The sequence below is a fragment of the Peromyscus eremicus genome, chromosome 2 (genome assembly GCF_949786415.1).
Source record: "Peromyscus eremicus chromosome 2, PerEre_H2_v1, whole genome shotgun sequence".
In the NCBI taxonomy this organism is placed as follows: domain Eukaryota; kingdom Metazoa; phylum Chordata; class Mammalia; order Rodentia; family Cricetidae; genus Peromyscus; species Peromyscus eremicus.
The window spans coordinates 134,869,958-134,880,294 of NC_081417.1; the positions used below are offsets into that span (position 1 = coordinate 134,869,958).

The 10,337-nt window shown below is 44.3% G+C and overlaps 1 protein-coding gene across 3 annotated transcripts; it reads right to left on the bottom strand.

Annotated features, from left to right (window-relative positions):
• Positions 1-804: 804 nt before the first annotated feature.
• Positions 805-10,337, bottom strand: Ndufs5 (NADH:ubiquinone oxidoreductase subunit S5). 3 transcript variants are annotated; one of them, XM_059254920.1, is made up of 3 exons: positions 10,192-10,337; positions 3,762-3,979; positions 805-1,013 (listed from the first exon to the last, which is right to left on the bottom strand). In XM_059254920.1, exons 1-3 carry the CDS (start codon positions 10,238-10,240, stop codon positions 909-911), a joined length of 372 nt encoding a protein of 123 aa, XP_059110903.1. In that variant the 5' UTR covers positions 10,241-10,337; the 3' UTR covers positions 805-908. The 3 variants fall into 3 exon arrangements, with proteins under 3 accessions (XP_059110903.1, XP_059110904.1, XP_059110905.1); XM_059254921.1 differs by lacking the exon at positions 10,192-10,337 and adding an exon at positions 6,174-6,374; XM_059254922.1 differs by lacking the exon at positions 10,192-10,337 and adding an exon at positions 6,145-6,374.

Genomic DNA, 10,337 nt, shown 5'->3' on the forward strand with positions numbered 1-10,337 from the left:
TTCATTGTGTAGCCTTGGCTGTCCTGGAACTTGATCTGTAGGCCTGGCCTTAAACTCACCAGAGAACCACCTGCTTCTGCCTCCCTTCTACTGGGATTAAAGGTATGCGCCACCACTGCCAGGCCTTCAGGCATTTCTAAATGCACAAAATAACTCGTGAGCAGTGAAATGGCTCAGCAGGTAAATAAAAGGTGCCTGCTGTCAAGCCTGAAGACCTGAGTTTGATCCCTGGGACCCACATAGTGGAAAGAGAGAACCAATTAATGTAAGCTACCCTCTGATCATGCCCACACACATACACAAAATAAATAAAGTACAATTAAAAGAAGTTATTAAAAATAATTTGTTGACAGTCAGGGCTACACAGAGAAACCCTGTCTTGAAAAATAAAACAAAACAATTTGTGAGTGGGGCATTATGGCTCCTGTCTGTGACCTAGGCATGGGAACACCCCACGATGCTATTTCTCAGGAAGGAAATTTTGACACAGGAATGCCTGCAGCCTTCCTCAAATGATGTCCCCATACATATCTCAGATGTTTTTCTGAAGACAAGTAACGTGGTCGTGCATTTAAATACCCTTGAACAGGTTGGCCTGTGGAGGAGTTGAACTGTAAACTCCTCACTCGCTTGTTAAAGCAGGTGTGATGATAAAATTGAGCCTTGCAGTACAAATTGCACGCAAATGCTTGGCAGCCTTGAGTCCCCAGGTTTCGGCTTCAGTTCTTCAGGCACTGATCAGGAGAGGCAACTTGGACAAGCTTTCATCATTGAAAAGCACGGCCCAACAGAAAACAGAACAAGTAAAATCGAGTAATTCTTTATTTTTATATGCTTGACAAAGAAGCTTTCGTTAAACTCCCTTCCCAGTGGAGAGCAGCATGAGAAGCAGCCTCCACCTGCTCTGCTCAGGGCCGGGACTCCCCCTTGCCCACGATGTGAGGTGGAGGGGTGTATTTCCCCTCCTTGATTAGCTTATTCCGCCGTTGTCTGATTTCCTCCAGGCGTGCCAACTGTCAAGAGGAAAAAAGCATTAAGGGAAAGGAAAATAGGCCTCAGGGCTGGAGAAAAAGCTCGATTTTAGTTTCACTGTTAAACTGGGGAATACTTTCATGCAAGAGGTCCTGTGAGACAGAGTTTACTTCTGTCTTTTGTTTTGTTTGTTTTTAAAATTTCCTAGCTGGGCATGGTAGCACATGCTTTTAATCCCACCACTCAGGAGGCAGAGGTAGAGGCAGGAGGATATCTGTGAGTCCAGTCTGGCTTATATAGCTAGGTTCCAGAGCATCGAGAACTACACCAAGAGATCTTGTCTCAATAATAAATAAATAAATAAAATAAAATAAAATTTCTGTGCTGGGGCCTGAACCCAGGCTTTGTACATGCTAGGTAAATGCTTCCCCATACTTGAAGTTTACCATTTTTCAAGAAGATTTTATTATTTAATCTATGTATATTTGTGTGTGTGTGTGTGTGTGTGTGTGTGTGTGTGTGTGTGCACATGTGCATGTATGCCCACAGAGGTGTGAACTGAGGGACAAGAAACTGTAAGCTGCCTGACATGGGTGCTGGAAATTGAATTGAATCCTTGGGAAGAGCAGCAAGTGCTCTTAACTGCTGAGCCAACTCTCCAGCCCACTAAACTAATTTTTAAAAAACTAACTGAAAAACAAAGAAAAGAACTAACTGGAAATCAATTCTCAGCTTTTTAATAGGTTCCTTTCTCTTTTGGTTTTTCAAGCAGGGTTTCTTTGTGTAACCCTACTGTCTTTGAACTTGCTCTGTAGACTAGGCTGGCCTTGAACTCAGAGATTTGCCTGGCTCTGTCTGAGTGCCAGGATTAAAGGCATGTGCCACCACCGCCCGGCTAAAGATTTCTAATATATATATATATATATATATATATATATATTACATACTTGAAAACTAATAATTCCAACAGTCTCAGTATATAGAAGAAAACAGGTAATTATACTTTGTGAGCTTGTAAGCTAGTGGGTAAAGGAGCTGCTGCCAGCCTGGAGACCTAGTTCAGTTCCTGGGACCCACGTGGTAGAAGGAGAGAATCAACTCCACAAAGTTGTCCTCTGACCTCCATCCTGTACTACCACACAAATGCATTCACCCACACAATGAACACACATGCACACACACAAATCAATACATTTGTACATGTTAAAATGTCTTAAAAATATTTAAAGACAGCTGGGCATTAAGAATCATGCCTGAGCTGGGTGGTGGGAGCACATGCCTTTAATCCCAACACTTGGGAGGCAGAGACAGGTGGATCTCTGTGAGTTCGAGGCCAGCCTGGTCTACAAAGTGAGTTCCAGGACAGGCTCCAGAGAAACCCTGTCTCGAAAAACTGAAAAAAAAAAAAATAAAAAAGCAAGCATCATGCCTGTTAATTCCAGCACCTGCAAAGCTGAAGAACTCAAAATAAATAAATAAACAGATTTAAAAAAAAGTAACTTGACACTCTTTCTTTTTTTTGGGGGGGGAGGGGGACCAGGTCTCACTATGTATCCCTGACCAGCCTGGAGCTTTCTAGGTGGTGATGAGATTAGACTTGTACCACCACACCCTTCAGTTACTAAAAGTTTTTGATCCAGATAACTTGGCTGTAAATTTAACAAAAATCCAGATTGCCTTCCTGAACTTGGAGATAAAATAAAAAATTTCAGCTAGGCATAGTGGTGCACACCTTTAATCCCAGCACTCTGGAGGTAGAGGAAGTGAGTTCGAGGCTAGCCAGAGCTACACAGTGAGACCCTGTCTCAAAAAAAAAAAAAAAAAAAAAAAAAAAAATCAAAATCAATCAATGAATCAATAATTTCTATTTGATACCCCTGCAACACAGAAATAGGCAAAATGATGGCCTAAAGCCAAAGTCTTCTTTTCTAAGATCAGGGCCCACATGTTATGCAATTCATTCAGTAAGACCTTTTCCTCCCTGAACCTTGGGTCAAGTTTGCCTAAAGCAATGTCATTAATGAATGCCTCCATCTTCTTCAGAAATACATCCAGTTGGTTGTATCATGTTCATTGTGCTAGATCTACAGGGTTTGAGAGTTTCTCCAAGGAGGGTTCAATGACTGTGAAAGTTCCATCCTAAATTGTTCTTCTTAAATTTTAAAAAATTATCTTATGTTATGTGTATGGGTGTTTTGCTTGCATGTATGTCTGTGCACCACAAATGTGCCATGTGCCTGTGGAGACCACCTGGTGTTAGATGCACTGGAAATGGAATTATAGACAGTTGTGAGCAGCCATGTGGGTGCTGAGACTGGAACCCAGCTCCTCTGGACGAGCAGTCAATACTCTTAATGAGTCCTGAGCCATCTCTCCAGCCCCATCCAAAACTTTTCAAGAACAACCAACCAAAGTCAGTGGGTACTTTTTGCTTTATATCCTACTGAAAAGATAAGGCCTAAATACACAGGCAGCTCTGGCTACAGCCAGGGACAGGCGAAGGAGAAGAGGAAGAATACTAGGAAAGAACAGGCCCTCCTCAGATCCAAAGCTCTTAACTTCCTAAGTGCATGATGCTTCATTACAAAAGTCTTATCTGTGAGTAAGTCACTGCCCAAAGACCAACTGAAAACACTGCAGATGGCCTAAGGGCCTAGAGATGTACTTCAGTGACAGAGCATTTCCCTAACATGTGCAAAGCCCTGGGTTCAATCCCCAGCACGACCAAAAAAAGAGTAAGGGGGAAGAGGAGTGAAGTAATTCGGCTCCCATATCCATTATTTCCTCACCGTTTTGAACCGAAGGTAACATTCTTTGTAGTCTTCATATTCTATCTTGCACTCTTCTTTAGCCCGGGTAGCCCCAATTCCATGTGAACATTCTATCCATTCTTTTTCAAAAGCATGGCATCGAGAGGGGATCTTGTAGGGCTGTTCAGAGCTCTGGTATACGAAGTGCCGATCTAGGCTGATGCCCAGCCTCTTCTGCAGATCGAAGAAAGGCATGGCTATAAAAGAAGAATAAGAGTGCGATAAAGTGAGATGTTTCTGAGAAAAACCAAGAGCTCATCCGTGAAGTCCTAGTCCCCAAATCTCTTCTCACCAAACCTTGTTTTGTTTTTCAAGACAGGGTTTCTCAGTGTAGCAGTTCTGGTTGTCCTGGAACTCACTAAGATCCACCTTCCTCTGCCTCTCTCTGCGCCACCCCACATAGCCACCAAACTTTTTTTTTTTTTTTAGTAATATCTCATCTTGCCCAGGCTGACTTCAAGTCACTACTGTAACTAAATCAAGGAGGGCCTTGATTTCTTCATCCTCCTGTCTCCACCTTCCAAGTGCTGGGAACACCAAACTTTTATTAGACGGGTTCTCCCAGTTGAATAATTAGGGGACTTTCACAGAACTCATGGAAAAGAAAATTAAAGTTATAAACATGGATATTTTTGTCTAAGGTGAAAGAAATTTGTTTTTACTCAAGAAAAAAAACCAAAAAACCCAACAACCAAGAAAATGGAAAACAGAAAAGTATTAGCCCAAATTATTTCTTTACACTGTTCTATACATTCTTTCCACCCCAACCTAAATGACACTTCTCTTCAGAAGCTGTCTAGAATCTAGTGTTTCTTCCTTCACAGAAGTAGTCAGTCTGTCCTGGGCTGGAGACATGCTCAGCGGGTAGGAGTGCATGCTGTTCCAGCAGAGGACTCAGGTGTGACTCTCAGGAACCAGGCTGAGTGGTTCACAAAACCACCTGTGACTCCAGCTTTGGGGATCTGACGCCTCTGGCCTCAGGGAGCAGCTCTACTCACATGCCCATATTCACACATCCACACACAATTAAAAATTAAATTAAAAAGTACTGTGTCCACTTCTGTAACAGAAATGTATGTCTTCCTTACTGGATTTTGCTTTTGAGAGCAAAATCAGAGCAGGTACTGGGCAACTGCTAAAAAAATAAATAAGTAAAATTTAAATAATATAAAAACCAAACAGGAAATTTCAAACGTACAACTATAAAGAAATGGGTAAAATTCTGGTGCTTAGTAGAATATGACAGGCATTGAGAAAAAAATAATACATGGATGGGGGCTGGAGACATAGCTCCGAGGTTAAGAGCACTGGCTGCTCTTCCAGAGGACCTGGGTTCAACTCCCAGCAATGGCAGCTCACAGATGTCTGTAACTCCAGTCCCAGGAGAGCTGGTTCCTGCATACAGACATACTTGCAGGCAAAGCACCAATGTATATAAATAAAAATTAATTATTTTTTTAAATAACAAATGGAAAATACATAGTGATGTTGACATGGAACAAAATAATCCCACATGACAAAACTGCTCTAAGACTGGAAAGCAAGGCAGCACACACAACAATATCATCCTGTATGCACAGATTTAGTGATGAATTTAATTTACAAAGTTCCTTCCCATTCTTTCAGTCATTTACTGTGCACAGTACAGTCAAATGGGGGAAACCAGCTCATTTGCTATAAGCACTGGAGATCCACATTGGGAACTCAGAAAGAAACCTAAGTGTAAGAGTTCGAGAGAGGAAGCCCTCAGGAGACTAGAAAAAGTCTACATGACAACTTACAACTGCTTGTAACTAGTTCCGGGGGGACCCATATTACACACACACACACACACACACACACACACACACACACACACACACCACACGAGCAGTGAGTTCCAATACGGCCAAGACAATAGAAGGAGTTAGGGTATGTGTGGGACAGAGGTGTCCTGGATCGGCTGCTGAGCCAAGCTCACAACACGAATGCAGAGGACTCAGGAGGACGGGGGGCCGAAATCACTGGAGGACTCGGCTAGGAAACGGGGTGCAGCCTGGTGTGGTGGCTAATTTCAGCACTTGGGAGGCAGAGGAAGGAGGATCTCCGAGTTCGAGGCCAGCCTGGTCCACAGAGTAAGTTCCAAGACAGCCAGGGCTACACAGAGAGACCCTGTCTCAGAACAGAAACAAACAAAAAAGAAGCGGAACGTCAGGGTAGGAGGAAGGCCAAGGCAGGAGTCCGGCCCAAGGCAGAGTTGACACGGAGGGCCCTCGGATTGTAGTTGTGGGGTGACGGGGCCTGGGAAGGAGGAGGACACGCCCCGGGCCCGGGCCACCCACAGCAAAAGCAGATTTGCCAAGGAGACTTCCTTGCGAAGCACCTTGGCTGTGCGGACACAGCAGCGCCTACCGCACTACAGGAGCGTCCTTGTCAGCTCCCCGGGCTCAATTCACGACCGCCGGCTTCAGGGAGACGCAGACGCCTGCCGCAAAGGACACTCCACAGTGCGACGTTTACAGCGCGACGCCGCAAGTCGATCGCCCGCCGTGCCCCTGCGGGAACCGTAGGAACCAAGCGCGTCGATCTGCGCCTGCGCAGTCAGCGGCCCTGCCTCCGACGCTGACAGCTGATAAACTAGGCGAACTGCGCCCGTGGTGAGTTCTCGCTCTCAGCACTGTCACGACAGCTGATTGTTGTGCTACTTGACCAAGGTCACACTCGGGAAGGAGTATGACTTCTCTCACCCCAAGCACACGTAGTACTTAAGCCCGTGGGCCGTGACCCCAAAACACGTGTGTACCTTTATGTTTCCTAACCTCACAGTGCCTGTTTCCCTTTCTATTAGTAAACGTAATAACCTGCTGGAGAGATAGCTCAGAGGTTAAAAACACTTGTTGCTCTGACAGAGGACGCCGGTGTAACTCTAGATTCAGGGAACCCAACATGTTCTTCTGAACTGGGCAACACCAGGAGCATACACGTGATGCACACACATACAAAAAACAACAACAACAACAACAACACACATACAAAAAACAACAACAACAAACAAACAAGCAAACAAACAAAAAACCCACACTCATACAACTCATACACATAACAAAGTAAATCTTAAAGATAATAGCGGCTAGCATGGAAGGTGCACCCCTTTAAACCCCAGCACTTGAGAGGCAGAAGCAGGTGGATCTCTATGAGTTCCAGGCAGCCAGGGCTACAAAGAGAGATCTTGTTTCAAACAAACTAAAAGCTACAGAGTTGCTATAGGAACTTGTTTATACTGTGACATGGTGAAAAATGTTCTTTGGCTGGGTGATGGTGGCTTACCCCTTTAATCCCAGCACTCGGGAGGCAGAGGCAGGCGAGTCTCTGAGTTTGAGGCCAGCCTGGTCTACAGAGCGAGTTCCAGGACAGCCAGAACTACACAGAGAAACCTTGTCTTGGGGGAGGGGGGAGAAGAAAGAAAGGAGGAGAAGAAAGAAAAGAAAAACGTTTCTTTGATGTTATCAGCTGACATCTGTATAAAAGCAATCAGGAAGCTGAGACAGAAGGATGCCTGTGAGTTGAAGTCCAGCCTGGTCTACATAGCCAGATTCCATTCCCCCCAAAAAGAGTCTCTGGAGAAAATCTCCAAGGTCCACAATATTAATTTCGATCACTCCAACTTGCTCCACCCACCACCTTCCCCATCAGCTAGGTGCTCCACATGAAATCAGTTTCAATTCAGTTAGTTTTCTGAGCACTCAATGTGTGTCCAGCAAAATACTAGCTCATTATGGAACTGGTGAAGCATGCTACAAAGCTCTAGTAGCAAGGGACTGATGACCACCCTTCAGACCCACCCCTCCCCTTGTTTTCCTTACAATCCTAGAGCTAGAACCCAGGGCACCACATGCTAGCACATGCTCTATCATTGAGCTACACCTCCAGCCACCCTTTATTGTTGTTTTTGAGACAGGGTTTCTTTTTGTAACAGCTCAGGCTGTCCTGGAAATCTCTTTATAGACCAGGCTGGCCTCAAACTCACAGAGATTCTCCTACCTCTTCCACCCAAGTCCAGGGACTAAAGGCATGCACCACCAATGCCCGGCTCACCCTTGCTTTCTTGTTTCTCGGTGGTAGCATCTTTTCAGTTCCTTAGGCAGGTAAATTCAAATTGTTGTTCGAATCTTAGATGGTCTTTTAATGAAAAACCCAGAGCTAGATATCAGGGTGAAAGCTGAAAGATCAGAGAAGCAGAACAGCCAGCCGCTAGTTTTTATCTCTATGAAATCCTCAGCCTAAAGAGAGTGAGTTCCTGTTTCTTCATGTCTTATATACCTTTCTCTTCCCTGCCATATTACTTCCTGGGATTAAAGACGTGTGTGCTTCCCAAGCAAAGGCATGAGATCTCAAGGGCTGGGATTAAAGGTGTGTGACCCCTATTGCCTGACCTCTATGTCTAATCTAGTGGCTGTCTCTGTCCTCTGATCCTCAGGCAAGTTTATTAGGGTACACAATATATCATCACATCACATTCTTTCCACAAATTTCCAATATATTTACTTCCAGTCCCCAGCTCTTCAATCCATCTTGCATGACCAACCTTCCAACAGTACAGACTTTATTATATTTCTACTCAGAAATATCATACAGCAACAGTGGAAAGAAGGGCAATTCTGATGTTTCCTGGGCCAAACAGGGCCTACTGTAAGAAAATGATTACAAAGGCATGTGATCAATGACGAATGATCCTTGCCCTCAGTTTGAGGAATGATAGTAGCAGTGGGAAATCCAACAAACTGGAGCCCTATATTCTGTCTAAAGGTAGAAACAGCTAGCCTCATAGCTCCATCTTATTGTTATGAGAGAAAATTTTTAATTTTTTTCCTCTTTTTTTTGGATTTTTGAGACTGGGTTTCTCTGTGTAAGCCTGGCTGTCCTAGAACTCACTATGTAGACAAGATTGGTCTTGAACTCACAGAGATCCACCTGTCTCTGCCTCCTGGGTGCTGAGATTAAGGGTATGTGCTACCACACCTGGCTCAAATCTTCAAGAGAATTTCAAATTTTCAAGAGAAGCTGGGAATCTGCTGTAACCCCAAGTACTGCCTAGGTGACTTAACTGAATTTCTACTTTGCATCAATCTTGTTTATCTTTGATGACAAGAAGTCCATAGGCAAGAATTTCCTCGTGGGTTAGCGATCATTGGTTGTCAAACAACTTCTAGCCTTATTAGCTTACCAGATTCAGGAGAGACTTGCAGCTGAGACAGTCGTGAGCAGGGCAACCACACCTTGGCCAAATTGATTAGTTATGCACATCTCTTGCTTTCTGTTTAATCCCTATCTTCATGTCAGGAAGAGGAACTTGGGGGACTCCCCTGACCTTTTTGTCCCTCTTTTCAATTTAACCACATTGAATAAATCTTTTTTTTTTTTTTTTAAATTTTGCTATTTGGCTCTTTTTATTGGTTTATTGAGGATGAGTAGCTGAACCCTGGCTTGCTGAGGCACACAGTCTGTGAGTCTGAGCCATTACCACATGCCAAGGTCCTTGTTGGGTTCCTGACAATAAAATAGTCCGATTGTTGTGGCAAGTGATGTTATAGAAAGACTGGGGGCATAGCACAGCAAGAGAACCCTACTCAGCATGGATGACGCCCTGAAGCACAGACACCACTCAAAAGAGGGAGTCCATTCATTCTGGCTGAACAATGGAGTCAATGTTTCAAAATGCCAAAATTCCTAGGTTTACATTCTATTTCCAAATCTTGAGATATACTGCCTTCCACTCCCTCCCAAACTGCCTTCAGTTATCCAGAAATAAAAATTACAGGGTGTGTGTAGCTGGAGAGTTTTCTCTCTGGGTCCCGCCAAACCCCGGCAATCCGACAGCCCACTTATAAACACACAGACGCTTATATTATTTAAACTGTTTGGCCTAATGGCTCAGGCTTCTAGCTATCTAGCTCTTACATCTTAAATTAATCCATTTCTATAAATCTATACCTTGCCACGTGGCTCGTGGCTTACCAGCATCTTCACATGCTGCTTGTCATAGCGGCAGCTGGCAGTGTCTCCCTCCGCCTTCCTGTTCTCTCAATTCTCATCTCTGTTAATCCCGCCTATACTTCCTGGCTGGCTACTGGCCAATCAGTATTTATTGACCAATCAGAGCAACACATTTGACATACAGACCATCCCACAGCATGTGTGTGTGTTGGTTCTATCCTTCTACCACCTGAGTGTGGAGAAGTGTTGAATTTGAGGGAGTGAGTCCCAGGGGACTGAACTCCAGGGACTCAAGGAGGATTCAATTCAGGTCGTCAGGCTGGATGGCAGGTGCCATAACTCACTGAGCCATCTCTTGGTCTTAAGTTTGAACTTCTTTTGCCTTGAATGCTACCACTATCTCCCTTCCAGTCCATTCACACCCCATTTGTCTCACCAGTTTCTGATGAACATTCCAATTCTTCTGATATTTTAAAGCACTTCATGAGGCCCTGCCAGCCCTATAAATGTCCGTTGTATACCTAAGTGTGAACAGGTCCCCATCACTGGACGTGTCATACAACAGGGTCCTCACAGGTAACA

Bases quoted from the DNA above. Each gene is read 5' to 3' on its own strand.
- Ndufs5 (XM_059254920.1), bottom strand. From the start codon at position 10,240: ATGAAGTGCTTTAAAATATCAGAAGAATTGGAATGTTCATCAGAAACT. The intron at 3,980-10,191 runs GTGAGACAAATG...CTTCTTTTATAG, and splicing joins GGAATGTTCATCAGAAACTG to CCATGCCTTTCTTCGATCTG. The intron at 1,014-3,761 runs GTGAGGAAATAA...TCCTCTTGACAG, and splicing joins GTTACCTTCGGTTCAAAACG to TTGGCACGCCTGGAGGAAAT.